This window comes from Sus scrofa, chromosome 1 (assembly GCF_000003025.6).
Source record: "Sus scrofa isolate TJ Tabasco breed Duroc chromosome 1, Sscrofa11.1, whole genome shotgun sequence".
NCBI classification, from domain to species: Eukaryota; Metazoa; Chordata; class Mammalia; order Artiodactyla; family Suidae; genus Sus; species Sus scrofa.
In genome coordinates this window covers 95493017-95506702 of record NC_010443.5, presented here as the reverse complement: position 1 = coordinate 95506702, position 13686 = coordinate 95493017, and the positions used below count along the sequence as shown (strand labels likewise).

General features: G+C 44.7%; 1 protein-coding gene across 1 annotated transcript in view; it reads left to right on the top strand.

The window, feature by feature from the left end:
- Window positions 1-12924, top strand: part of EPG5 (ectopic P-granules autophagy protein 5 homolog) — a 123016-nt gene extending 110092 nt beyond the window's left edge. Inside the window, 5 exon segments of the mRNA XM_021092525.1 lie at window positions 971-1213; window positions 3041-3257; window positions 3767-3982; window positions 5751-5865; window positions 7788-12924. Coding sequence (XP_020948184.1) covers window positions 971-1213; window positions 3041-3257; window positions 3767-3982; window positions 5751-5865; window positions 7788-7970 — 974 coding nt within the window. The 3' untranslated portion in view covers window positions 7971-12924.

Below are 13686 nucleotides of genomic sequence, written 5' to 3'. Positions count from 1 at the left end.
CTGATGAATAGTTTTCTCCATACACTCTCAGTGAAATTTATTTTCTGTTTTTGGATGTGAAGAAGGAATTTGTTCTCTTGTAAAGTGAATTTACTCTTTTTTCCGTTGTATTCTTTTTTCACTTCTCAATGTTTTAGAAAGACCCAGTCTGTCCATTTTTCTTGTTTAAACAACAAATAGGAGTTCCCGTCCTAGCACAGCGGAAATGAATCTGACTAGGAACCATGAAGTTGCGGGTTTGATCCCTGGCATCACTCACTGGGTTAAGGATCCAGTGTTGCTGTGAGCTGTGGTGTAGGTTGCAGTCGCGGCTCGGATCTGGCATTGCTGTGGCTCTGGTGTTGCTACAGCTCCGATTAGACGCCTATCCTGGGAACCTCCATGTGCCGAGGGTGCAGCCCTAAAAAGACAAAAGACAAAAAAAAAAAATAAATAAATAAATAAAAATTAAAAGTAAGTAAAAGAGCTGCTCTTAGGAGCCTGTAAAAAGGTTTTTCCTTTCCTTTTATATTTAGTTTTAAGTAATAACCTGCATTCTATATAAATCACTCTAGAATTACCAACAGCTTTGGCAGTGGTAGGGGGGACATACTGTTTCTAATTAGTGTACCAGACTACTTCTGAGATGTGTGTATTGTGTTTTCCAATGAGCACAGTGTTATAAATAAGTTGCTCTTTCACACTAGCTTGATACATATATTTATTAAAGTATCACTCGATCACTCTGTAACCAAGGATCTTGGAATAGTTCTGGCTTTGCTCTTATGAAATATTTATGTGCCACATCCTGTCCTTAAAAGATATACACTCTCCAGAGTTTTCCTTCTGTCCCCGTGAGAGCAGCCACTAGAATTTTACATCTGCCCAGAGAGCAGCTCCTTGAAGCACTGTTGTTGCCTTCATCACGTGCACATGGCCACACCAGCAGCCTGTTACAAGCACGTGTGTGCTCCTGTGTGTTCCCCTTCAGATCTGGACAGCCAGACCCGCCACATGGCCCTCAGCAGCCTCTTTATGGAGGTCCTGATGATGATGAACAACGCCACCATCCCAACAGCAGAGTTCCTCCGGGGCAGTATCCGGACCTGGATCGGGCAGAAAGTGCACGGGCTGGTGGTGCTGCCCCTGTTGACAGCAGCCTGCCAGAGCCTGGCTTCTGTCCGCCACATGGCCGAGACGACGGAAGCCTGCATCACTGCCTACTTCAAAGAGGGTAAGAAGACCGTCATGTCGGGTTCTGGTTAGATTCCTCATTAATCAAATTAACGATTAATCTTTTAATCTAAAAGATTAAAGTTTTGTCTAAAGGAGCTAACCTTTTAATACCTTTCCCAGTAAGAGACTGTACCACTCTCTTATCGCTGTAAACATTGATATTTCAGAATAGAGTTTTCTTTATCTACAATTTACCTGAGAACCTTTGGCCATGTCTGTTGATGCCATCAGGTTTCAATGGAGGGAACCTTGAATTCATTTTGTGTGGGTTTTGGAGTGTCAAACCAATCCTTTTATGATAGGCAAATGGCGTCTGTCACAGGCCTAGTTACAGTCCTGAAAACAAATGCTGTAAACCGGAATCTATGTAGTAATGAGCCACTATATTAATTTTTTCTGTTTTGTCACTTGTTACAATTTTTCATAGAAGTCCTTTTATTGCTTATTGTCATATGTTTTAAACTGTTATGAAGAAGTTTTCTTTCCTGCCCCCTCTTCCCCCCTCAATTTGCCTTTCTTATTTCCTACCTCTAAACTCTCCAATTCTGGGAATAGCCTGGTCTGGTTAAGAAAACTTGCTCAGAGCAGTACTTCTCAGGTTGTTGGGTTTTTTTTTTTTTTGTCTTTTGTCTTTTTAGGGCCACACCCACAGTATATGGAGGGTCCCAGGCTAGGCGTCCAATCAGAGCTGCACCTGCCAGCCTACACCACAGCCACAGCAACGCAGGATCTGAGCCAGCTTGGCAACGTACACCACAGCTCACGGCAATGCTAGATCCTTAACCCGCTGAGCAAGGCCAGGGATTGAACCCTCGTCCTCATGGATGCTGGTTGGGTTTGTAAACCACTGAGCCACAACAGGAACTCCCCAGAGTGGTACTTCTCAATTTTAATACCCAGATTCACATCATAGTGCAACAGTAGGGGAGAGAGAGGGCTTGGAGTGGGAAGGCCAGGAAGTGCCTGTAACTCACCCCTTCGAGTCCATGTTCCTTGACAGCCCACCAACAGTCCATTTTCCTGTGTCCCCCATGCAAGGTGCGTGTGTGTCATCATGTCACCCCACCCTTATTCTTCTCAAAGAGCTGAGAACCATTAGGAGAACGCTTTTGGGTCCAGATTTGTTTGCTGTTTATTACCAAAACCAAGTTTGTTTTTTTTCAATTTGTGAAACATTTTCAAAATTTCCGCCAAGATCTAAGTCAACTAAGTTTCGATAAGTAAAAAATGCTTATGATGGATAGAGTAATAATAATTTCCCTTTGGAAAGCATAAGTATTCATATTATACTCAAAAATGGTATTAGGTAAAGTTAAAATTCTTAGGCACCTGGGATGGGCAGTGTCTACGTGTGATTTTTATTTTTATTTTTTTCTTTTTTGGCTGCCCCTTAGCATATGGGGTTCCTTCCTGGGCCAGGGATCACATCCAAGCCACAGTTGCAGAAACACTGGATTCTTTAACGACTGTGCTAGACCAGGAATCGAACCTACATCCTGGCACTGCAGCCATGCCTTGAATCCCATTGTGCCACATCGGGAGCTCCATACATGTGATTTTAATGATCATAATATGGTGGAGAAGTTGATTTATGAAAGCCCTGAATTCTGACTTCTTAACCCTCTATACTGGTAGCCAGGGCACAGGCATTTAGCATGAGGGCTTCCAGTCCAAGCTACAAAGCATTTTCAGGCCCTCCTGAAAATGGGGCCAGAGTGAGCAGCGTTTTCCTGACATGAAGCTTTTAAAGTGAAAAGGTTCATTCGTTAAATAGTTTTGAGACGTCCTCTTATCTTGGCCTCTGCTCTTGATGTTCTTTCCTTAGGCTCCCTCAATCAGAATTTAGGATGGGGCCCTATTCTGGTGTCCCTTCAAGTTCCTGAGCTCACCATCGAAGAGTTTCTACAGGAGTGCCTGTCGCTTGGCAGCTACTTGACCCTCTATGTCTACTTGCTTCAGTGTCTAAATAGTGAGCAGACGCTGAGGAATGAGATGAAAGTGCTACTCATCTTGAGCAAGTGGTTGGAACAGGTGTATCCAAGGTATGCTGGCCTCTGGCTGCTCCGCCAACCCACCGGATTGGGAAAACTTGGAATGTGGGTTGAAGTAAGTGTCCATTTAAGCGCACAGACTCGAGTGTTACATAAGAAACAAACAAGGTTGTGAGGGACAGTGATGTTTTAGAGAGATTTTACTCACATGGGCCAATTCTCTGAGCAGGCTTTTTATTTCCTAAAATAGGCATTCTGAGGCACCACCTTAAACTTCCTTAGCAGTTAGGTAGGGCTAACAGTGTTTACCTCCAAAGGTTGTTAGGAGGCTTAAGTGAAAGAACACTGAGCTCATATATAGTGTCTGGCATGTCGGAGGGTCAATAAATATTAGCTGTTCTTTTATTGTCCCATTACTTTATTAACATCATGCCTGTCAGCCTAAGCTTTTTAAGTACTAAATGTCCCTAATGCTTAAAATCATGTGTGGACTTGCAGTTAAAGGAGAGTGGGAAGAATCTACTCCTAATTTGATTTTCCTCCCCTGCCCCGCCCCCCAGCTCTATGCAGGAGGAAGCAAAGCTGTTTTTGTGGTGGCACCAAGTCCTGCAGCTGTCCCTGGTTCAGACAGAGCAGAATGACTCGATCTTGACAGAGTCTGTCATTCGAATTCTGCTCATGCTCCAGGGCCGACAGAGCCTGCTTGCCGAGGAGAGGCTCAGCTCAGGGATTCTCGGGGCAATCGGGCTGGGCCGGAAGTCGCCCTTGTCCAACAGGTAAGGAGCAGCTGCCACTGATCTTCTCAGTGGGCCTCAGACATCTGCCCCTACCTAGGGGTGTAGTACTAGGTAGATTTTTCATTTAGGAGTTACATTCCCCCCCAAAGATTAAGAAAAAACAGTCAGAGCCTGATGACCTCTATATTTTAGAAAGCATGTTTAATTTTTTCCCGTTTTAAAACAACTTTTTTGTTCAAAGAATATTTTTTTTTACTGGTACCTCTTGTCATATTTTGACTTTGTAACCTGACCGCACTACTCATCGCCTTTTCGCCTTTGAGCCAGTGCTGGTGTGCAGAGTTAGGTTAAATACTTCGGTCGGCTGCACTTTGTCAGGGCAACCAGGTCCTGGGAGGGACTTGGTTTAGCAGAACTGTTAAGATGAGTTGGAGTCAACTGATAAGAAGGACAAGGAATGAGAAATAAATCCAGATTTTTGTTGCTAAAAATTCCAAGGCATGAAAGATTTTGCCACCAGCCTCGTTTTATCTCCTGAGACTTATTGGCATCATGGTTTTCTTTTGAACGCCTTATCTGTGTTGAAGAGTTCTGCTATTCTGATGTCCTCATTCTTGTGGAACAGCTGCTGCAACTTTGGCAGCCACCCAGTCCAAACCAGTTGACATCGTGCTCCTTTGTTTATCATAGAATTTAGAAAGACTGTGATTTGATTTACTTAAATTGCAAAATACACATAACATAAAATTTATCATGGTAACCCTTTAAAATGTACAATTCAGTGACATTTAGTACATTTACAACATTGTTGCAACCATCACTGCTATTTTGTTCCAGAATGTTTTCATCACCCCAGAAGGAAATCCTATAGCTACTAAGCAGTCACTGCCTCTTCACCTCTCCCACAAGTCTCTGGCAACCATTGATGGACCTTCTGACTTTATATATATCCTGTTCTGGACATCTCATATAAATGAATCACATAATACATGGCCTCTTGTGTCTGGCTTCTTTCACTTGGCGTAAAGTTTCAAGGCTCATCCATAGCTTTACATGTATCAGTACTTCCTTCCTTTGAATGACTGAATTATAGTCCATTGTATGGATTTACCGTATTTTGTTTCATCATCAATTGAAAAACATTTGCATCATATCCACCTTTTGGCTATTGTGAATAGTGCTGCTGTGAAAGTCATTTACAAGTTTTTGTTACATGTTTTCAGTTCTTTTGGAATTGTTGGGTCATATGGTTACTCTCTATATATCTTCTTGAGGAACTGCCAGAGTGTTTTCCATAGCACCTGCACACCATTTTTTTTTTTTTATAGAGATGTATTCTGAGATTTCTTTTTTTTTTTTTCCTTTTTTTTCTTTTTATTTTCCCACTGTACAGCAAGGGGGTCAGGTTATCCTTACATGTATACATTACAATTACATTTTTCCCCCACCCTTTCTTCTGTTGCAACATGAGTATCTAGACAAAGTTCTCAATGCTATTCAGCAGGATCTCCTTGTAAATCTATTCTAAGTTGTGTCCTGCACACCATTTTTAACATTCCCACCAGCAGTTTCTGAGAGTACCAGTTATTCTCTGTCTTTGCCAACACTCTCATCCTTGAGTCTGAGTTAGGCTTTCATTGTTTGGGCAGTGATTGTGGAAGGGCAGAAAAAGACTCTGTGATCATATTTACAGTTTTTCTGAAGAGGCTAACAACAACAGTAGGTCTGGAGATGTGTTTATTTTTTTAAAATAGAATATAGCGTTTATTTTTAAATGCTTGCTTCTTATCCCTCCCTCACACCTAAGGTTCCGAGTGGTTGCCCGAGGCATGGCTGCCTTCCTTTCAGTTCAGGTTCCTACTGAGGATCAGATCCGTCTGAAGCCTGGCTCTGAATTACATCTGACCCTCAGAGCTCAGCAGGTCAGTAAAAACTTTTTTTTTTTTTTCTCTTTTATGCTGTACCCACAGCATATGGAAGTTCCCAGGCTAGGAGTTGAATTGGCACCATAGCCACAGCCACAGTAATGCCAGATCCATGCCGAGTCTGTAACCTACACTAGCTCACAGCAATGCTGGCTCCTTAACCTACTGAATGAGGCCAGGGATTGAACTCACATTCTCATGGATGCTAGTCAGTTTCTTAATCTGCTGAGCCACAATGGGAACTCCCAGTAAAAAGCTTTATGGTTAAGAAGTTTCCCACCGGGCCTTCCCTGGGAGGTGAAACAGTAGTCTCTACATGCAGGTGCACAGCATGCCCTCTGCTGGGCTCTCCTTAGTGGAAATGGTTACCTGCTTCCCATGCCTGTCTCAGATTTTAAATTGGATTTTGTAGGCACTTGCCTGGAGCGCTGTTACTGCCATTGTAGAAGACGCAAGGCCATGGGCCAGCCAGTCTAGGATTGATTTTGGCTCTGATAGTGTGACTCTTTTTATTATTTTATTTTATTTTGCTTTTTAGGGCCGCACCCGCGGCCTGTGGGAGTTACCAGGCTGGGGGTTGAATTGGAGCTACAGCTGCCAGCCTGCACCACAGCCATTGCAACTCGGGATCCAAGCTGCATCCTCGACCTACACCACAGCCCAAGGCAATGCCAGATCCCTAACCTATTGAGCAAGGCTAGGAATCGAACCTGCATCCCTCATGGATCCTAGTTGGGCTTGGTAACCTCTGAGCCACGAAAGGAACTCCCAGAAGTCGTCTTTTTCTAAAATGATTACTCTTAGGCAAACTGTCAAAGTAGACCATTCTTTAAAAAACAAAAAGAAAGGGGAGGGAGGGAGAGACCTATGGACACTGTGCTTAGTGGGAGGGCCTGTCCCTACTGATTCTTGCTCTTAGATTAACTGTTCATACAGCATTTCATTTGGTACCCAAATCCTGTCAGTTGTTTATCTTCAACACCAAAACTTCTCTCTTAAATTATCAAGTAATGTATTTCTGAGCCTACCATCCACAATGAAATCTTCTCCCTCCTTATTTACTGAGCCAAGCAGATCTTTTGCTACGGCAGATGCCCCCGTAAATGACAGGGAAAGGACAGGGGACTTCACAGTTCACATTCAGAATCTTGGTAGTGGCTGAGCTCATATTGTGGGAAAGCAAAACTTGCCTTGCCGAGGAACCATTGCTCTGATTTTTTCCCCCCTAAGTATAGTCTTTCTCTTCTCTTCTCCCAGTATGAAGGAAGGAAAAATTAAAATTGTAGAACCAAGGAATGCCTTTCTTTCTTTATTCCTGAAGAGAAGCAGAGGAATAACTTTGCCGTTTCTGTTGGGCGGAAGCCAGAGCAACTTGATCTGTACTCTCTGTTGGCTGATAGAACGCCCTTGTCGTTTACCCTCAGCAGCATTTAGCCACTGGTTTCTTCTGAATTTCATCTCATTACGTTGTTTACTATGACACTACTTTGTAACTGGAGAACAAACTGAACAGTTAATTAAAACAAGTCTCACAGGTGGCTGATGTCTGTGGTTTTCAGTTGAGGCTCCAGGAAGAGAGCTAGCAGGGGATCCAGCAGATGCTGGGGGAGGAGGCCAAGGCAAGAAGACCAGCCTGGCCACAGTGGCGGCTCTCTGCTGGGAGGGGTCCGGAGACAGCACAGGTCAGGAGGAGGGAAGGCTGGACGTGGAAGGCAGCAAACACCTGAGTGGCGTGGACTGCTGGCCGCCTTCTGCTTGTGGTTGATCAGTGTGTGCCTCTGAGACTTCTAGTTCCAGTTCTGCAGGCTTCCCTCTAGGCTCACAGTTGTGCGGGATGACGAGGATTGGTGTGCTACCCCTGCCGCAGTCATGTTTTATGTATCCGTGTGGTTAACCCTCCCATCTTCCATATCTTTTAGGCCCTGAGTGCTCTTGAATCCTTGACATCAAGTAAGCAGTACATGGAATACCAAGATCAGATATCACAAGCCACAAAATTTATAAAGCACCCTGGCCACTGCCTCCAAGATGGGAAAAGCTTCCTGGCTCTTCTTGTGAACTGCCTCTATCCAGAAGTGCATTATTTGGACAACATACGATAGTAATGGATAGTCCCACCAAGGCTCTTGAGTACCCTGTTGCTGTTTACGTTTACATTTACCTTTGCTGTTGCACAGATTAACTTTGCTCAGTTTTCACCGCAGTTTGGCCAATGAGTTAGCTGACCTAGATGCAAGTTGGTGGGCACTAGAGAATCCTGTTGTGCATGTGCACATGTGTATGTGTTGTTTCCTTAGCTCTTAAAACGTTCCAGGGACTTTGTAGTTTTTATATTCATCCAACAGGAGAACTTACTAAATTTTACTTGGGTAGAGAGCCATTCATAAGATCCCAGTCGTCCTGTGAGACCCCAGGATGGGGTTCTTTCCTGTGTCTCCATTTCTGTCTTCTCCCATTTGATTTAAAGCTCGAGGCTCCCGTGCCAGATCTAACTACTTTGGGAATCATGTCTAACCCTCACTTTTACACCCCAGTTGTGTTTCCTCAGGGTGAAAAAAGCTGTGAAAATTTCTACATTTCTCAAATGTGGGGAAATACACCAGTTTGAAAGTATGATATTATTTCTCTCAGGAGGGAGATAAGAATGCTATATTGAAGGGAGTCCTTGTCTAAAATGTGACCACTTGATCCTGATTATAGTGGGCAGCAGAGATGGTGACAGGTCCGTTTCCATCCAGCCATGGAAGCGCCATCCTTATGCAGAAGAGCCATCCATTGACATGGGGTTGGGGGCGGGGGCACATGCTGGCAGTCTGTGGAGAGCATGTCATGCACAGATGAGTTTTGTTTGGTCCCATGGGTTGGAGTGTAGCCAGGGCATATCCTCTCCAGTTCACTGTAGACACAACATCCTTTGGTCCTTCCCCAGCCTGCTCCTTCATTCACGTCACTTACCTGGCTCCTGGAGAAATCCACATTTGCACTCTTTCCAGACACTAAGTTTGATATCTGCAGGTCCCGCTGTGGACAGACACTGAGAATCGATTCTGTCTTTGTTGCCTGTTTCTTCACTCCCTGTTTAAGCTCAAATGCAGCTAGCAAACCTGCTGAAACACTGGTCCTTGGGAACTGGGTCAGGTCCGGAGACTTCACTGAAATTTGGCTTTTTGTTACTGCCATGTGCCTTCTGTTACCAGCTCATTCATTACCAAAGCCGTCTGCAGTGTTGCCTTGTTTTGCTGCCATCTGCTTTTTTTTTTTTTTTTTTTTTTTTTTGGCTGCCCTGTGGCATATGGACTTCCCAGGCCAAGGATCAGATCCGAGCCACAGCTGCGGAAACACCGAATCCTTAACCCCACTCTACCGAGCCAGGGATGAAACCTGCATCCTAGTGCTCCAGAGACGCTGCCAATGCTGTTTCGCCACAGCGGGAATGCCTTTCTGCCATCTTCTTACTCTTGTCATCCCCCCTCCCCCAGGAATTAGCACTTTGACTTCCACCATCATATTCATAATTCTGTCGGCTCAAAATTGATTTTGTTTGTCCAGCTGGCATAATGTGTCTTTGGTTTATGAGTTACTTATAACCAAGGATATTTACCTAAAAATGTCTTAGTCACTTAGAGGGGGGGCCGGGGTATAGATTAACTGAATGGTAATCTCTTCCCAGATATCATTTTGGAGCGCTTATCTGACCCCGGGACGTGTGTAGGAACTGTTCTTTACTCTGACCCTCTTTAGTGGGACACAGCAGTTCTGCCCCACGGACCTGCTCTGGTGAAGATCCTCCTGGGTAGCCTCTGAGGGGCACATCTCAGAGCTTTCCTTGGAGCTTCTCTCCATTTTCAAAATCAGTCATCTTCCCCATGCTGTATATAAGGACATTTTAGAAGCTATGAACAATTCCATGGCTGACTTGGCAACAAAGATTTTATGACAGGAGGAGTTCCCATTGTGGCGCAGCGGAAACGAATCTGACTAGGAACCACGAGGTTTCGGGTTCGATCCCTCGCCTCGTTCAGTGGGTTAAGGATCCGGTGGTGCCATGAGCTGTGGTGTAGGTTGCAGATGCGGCTTGGATCCTGCATTGAGTGGCCAGCAGCTATAGCTCTGATTCAACCCCAAGCCTGGGAACCTCCATATGCCGTGCAGGTACAGCCCTACAAAGCAAAAAAGATTTTATGGCAGGAAATATTTTGTGTGCCGTTTTCTTTGAGGAGGATATAATTATTGATATCCTGGAATGTGAAAAATTTGAGTGGTAGTACATACATTTAAAGAAAGTTATGTTTAATCTCTTAATTTTTGAAGGTTTATAGTATTTATAATGTATTTACTCTGTAAAAATTATAAAAATAAATCAGTCTTTGGTTGTAGTGGGTAAGCATCTGATTTTTAGGGATATCACACTATCTTGTAAGGTATTCCAGTTGTTAAAGTTGTTGTAGATTTGTATGCCTGATGTCATGTGTTTTCTTTGATACTGTTAGCTTGGTCATCAGAGATGGTTAGTAAAAGTGCTTCCTCTTTATGCTTAATAGTGGAAGCTTTGCTCACAGCATAGGTTCCTCTGAGAGGTTCTGGGCTAAGAAATTGCTTTAAAGTCACAGATATTTCTGTAGTCTCCTGGGAAAGAACAGACCAGTGTGCCCACTGGCTTTCAGGGATAATGAGCCTTACTGGAAAAATAGTCACCTCCAGAGAGCACAGGGCCAGTTTGAGACAATTACTGGTGATGCACGTAGGTAGACACCTGGATCAGTAAGACCAAGTCTGCTCAAGCATTGAAGCTGACTAGTGTAGATGGTTCCACATGTGGCCAGCAGCGGGTCCTGGTTCAGAAAGGAATACTTGATAAAAAGCACTTCTCTGCTTCTCCACTCTTTTTTTTTTTTTTTTTTTTTCTTTTTAGGGCTGCACCTGCAGCAGGTTCCCAGGCTAGGGGTCAAATCGGATTTGCAGCTGCCAGCCTATACCACAGCCACAGCAACACCAGATCTGAGCTGCATTTTTGACCTACACTACAGCTCATGGCAACGGCAGATCCTTAACCCACTGAGCAAGGCCAGGGATTGAACCCATGTCCTCATGGATACCAGTCAGGTTTGTTACCACCGAGCCGCAGGGGGAACCTCTCCACTTACGTTTTCGAGGTTCACACAGGATGGGTCAGAGAGGCACACTGGACCACCTGATCTCCTGCCTGATCTCTCTTCTCAACTGGAGGCAGGATGCAGAGGGAGGGGGTCCTGCTGACATGTTTGCTCAGCCTGGCAGGAGTCAGAACCCACCCTACATGTTGTCGAAGCTCCTGGGCAGAACCTGGCTGTTTCATCATCAGTTTGTTGGCCTCCGGGGGTTGCTTGAGTCGCTCAGTTCTTTGAGGTGGAGGAAGCTGAGTCAAGACAATGAAAACTCCCAGAGAAGCTCAGCCTCGCTTTAATGAAGTGCCAGCCCCTTCTTCCACTCAGTGTGTCCACTATACTAGAGTGTCCACACCCTTTCTTCCTTTGGAGTGAAGGTGATGCAGTTTCCTATTAGATTTTTAACCTTAATAATTTCTTCTGGAGCAGAAAGTAGTTGCCATAGCATCATGACTTTGAAGGGAGCAGGGGCATTAAAGCTCATCTGATGGGCAGGGATCCCAGCCCTGATCCTCCAGCCTCTCCTCTGCCCTTTCCTGTGCCCAGTGGCCCTGCCCTCATGGACCAGCCAGGCAGCCTTGGTAGTTCTGCTCTATATTGAGCTGAATCTGGCCTCTGGTAACACGGGTCATGGCTCTGGTGGAGCTGCTCCCCTGCCCCTCAGGACAGCCCTCAGAACTATAGACGTTTCTTACCTCATCACACATCTGACTCTGCCCGTCAGAGTCCTCTTCAGGCTAAATTCAACCTTTAGTTAGTCCTCTTCCTGTACGATGTCTAACAGGGCTGCCCTAAATTAGCCCATGTTATTAGAAAAGGGCCAGTGCCCAGGAGTAGCAGGGCCAGGCCGTGGGTGACACAGACAAGGCACCTAGGGCGCACGTGGAAGGTGGAGCTGGCCTGCAGGCGCTAGCAGAGTTCACCTCCTTACATCTCATGCCCTGGGCCTGGTCTCTGCCTTGGGGATTAGTCACACGAGTGTGCGTCAAGCAGCAAACTTCGCTCCCCTGGACACGTGGCAGCCTCTCTTCTCAGCAGCTGTGCCTGAGCTGAGTCTGGTTGTCACAGGCAGTGGTGAGTCAAGCTCCAGACGTTGGTCTGCCATCACTTGGTGCCTGAGCGTGGTCTCATCCCCTGCCTACGTGGTAGGTCCAAAAATAAGGCACTTTGTACCTATCCTTCAAAACCCTCTGCTCTGCATTTTGGACCAACTGTATAGCTTATTTTAAGCTAGTAGCTGAAACAATTTTCACTCAGTTAACTTTGTCTTATTAAGCAAAGTAGAGAGTTAATACGTTGAAAATAAGCATGTTGCTTCAAGAAAAAAAGCCCCCTCCCATGATCTTCCATTTGCATCTGGGTTGTGCTGGATAAGTTCTTGGCCTCCAGCCAGGTGCTAAGACTGACCTTGTCCTGGTCCGCGGTGACCTTCTCAGATTATAGAGGCATTACGTGTTTTATAGAAGCTATGGTTGAAATTGCCTTCAGTCTAGATAGGTTCCCGATTTCTGATGACTATAACTTGAAAAAAAAAAATTAAACTACTGACCCTATTTTGGGTAAAGAAACCAGTAAGGAATGTTGTTCATTGTAACTCTTATTTCTTAATGTACAGATGTAATATCTCCTGAGCACTGAGGGTTAGGATTTATTTTCCTTTCAATGGCTTAAATCACTCAAGTGGCAGCAAATACTTCTTAAATGTGTTCAACTCTTTTTTTTCCCTCTCACATGCCTAGTGTGGCCTTTAAAGACCACAACTTATTTTGGTCATTAAATGTGCAATATTCACTTCTTATTCATTGTTGGTATTTTACATGCTTGTGCAAAGGAGTTTTTATGTATTGATGAGACACAGGAAGAAGTGAGTAAAATTAAGTAAAATTCTGCAAATAAACCAGATTAAATTTAATCTATGTGTGGTGGATCTCTCTCTCTCTCTCTCTCTCTCTTTTAATCATTTTGTTTTCTTTTAATCATTTTGTTTTCTCTTTTAATCATTTTGTTTTCCTTTTTTGGGCACTCCCTGGCATATGGAATTCCCAGGCCAGGGATCAGATCTGAGCTATAGTTGTGACCTCTCCACAGCTGTGGCAACACCAGATCCTTAACCCACTGTGCCAGGCTGAAGATCAAACCTGCATCCCTGCATTTCAGAGATGCTGCCAGTCCCATCGTGCCACATTGGGAACTCTGGATGTCTTATTTTTGGCAAGTGTTTTCATCTAGAAATCACAAAAGGAAAAATGGGAAATTAGAAGGCTTGTAATGGGTAGAGTATATTCTGTGATATTTTACCACAATGGGTGAGGCCTCTAGTTTCAAAGAAGATTTAAAATGTGGGAGGTTAAGAATTGGTGTGGACAGGTGATCCCAGAGCGCTCCAGAGAGCTGAGATCTGAAGTGTGCTTGTGATTCTGGCAGGAAAATTACCCAAAGCCAAACAAAGGCCCTTACGGACTGCATAACTGGGTGGGGGTGGGGCCCCTCTGAGAGGGCAGCCAAGCTTCCAGGGTGGCAGTGTGACCCAAGCTATGCCCTGGTCTGCCCTGGGTGCCAGGGAGTTCTTCCTTAGTGTTCACGTTCATTGCATTCAGACATATCTTTTGTTTTTTTTCCTCCTTTTTGGCGGCCCATAGCATATGCAGTTCCCAGGCCAGGGATCAGATCCGAG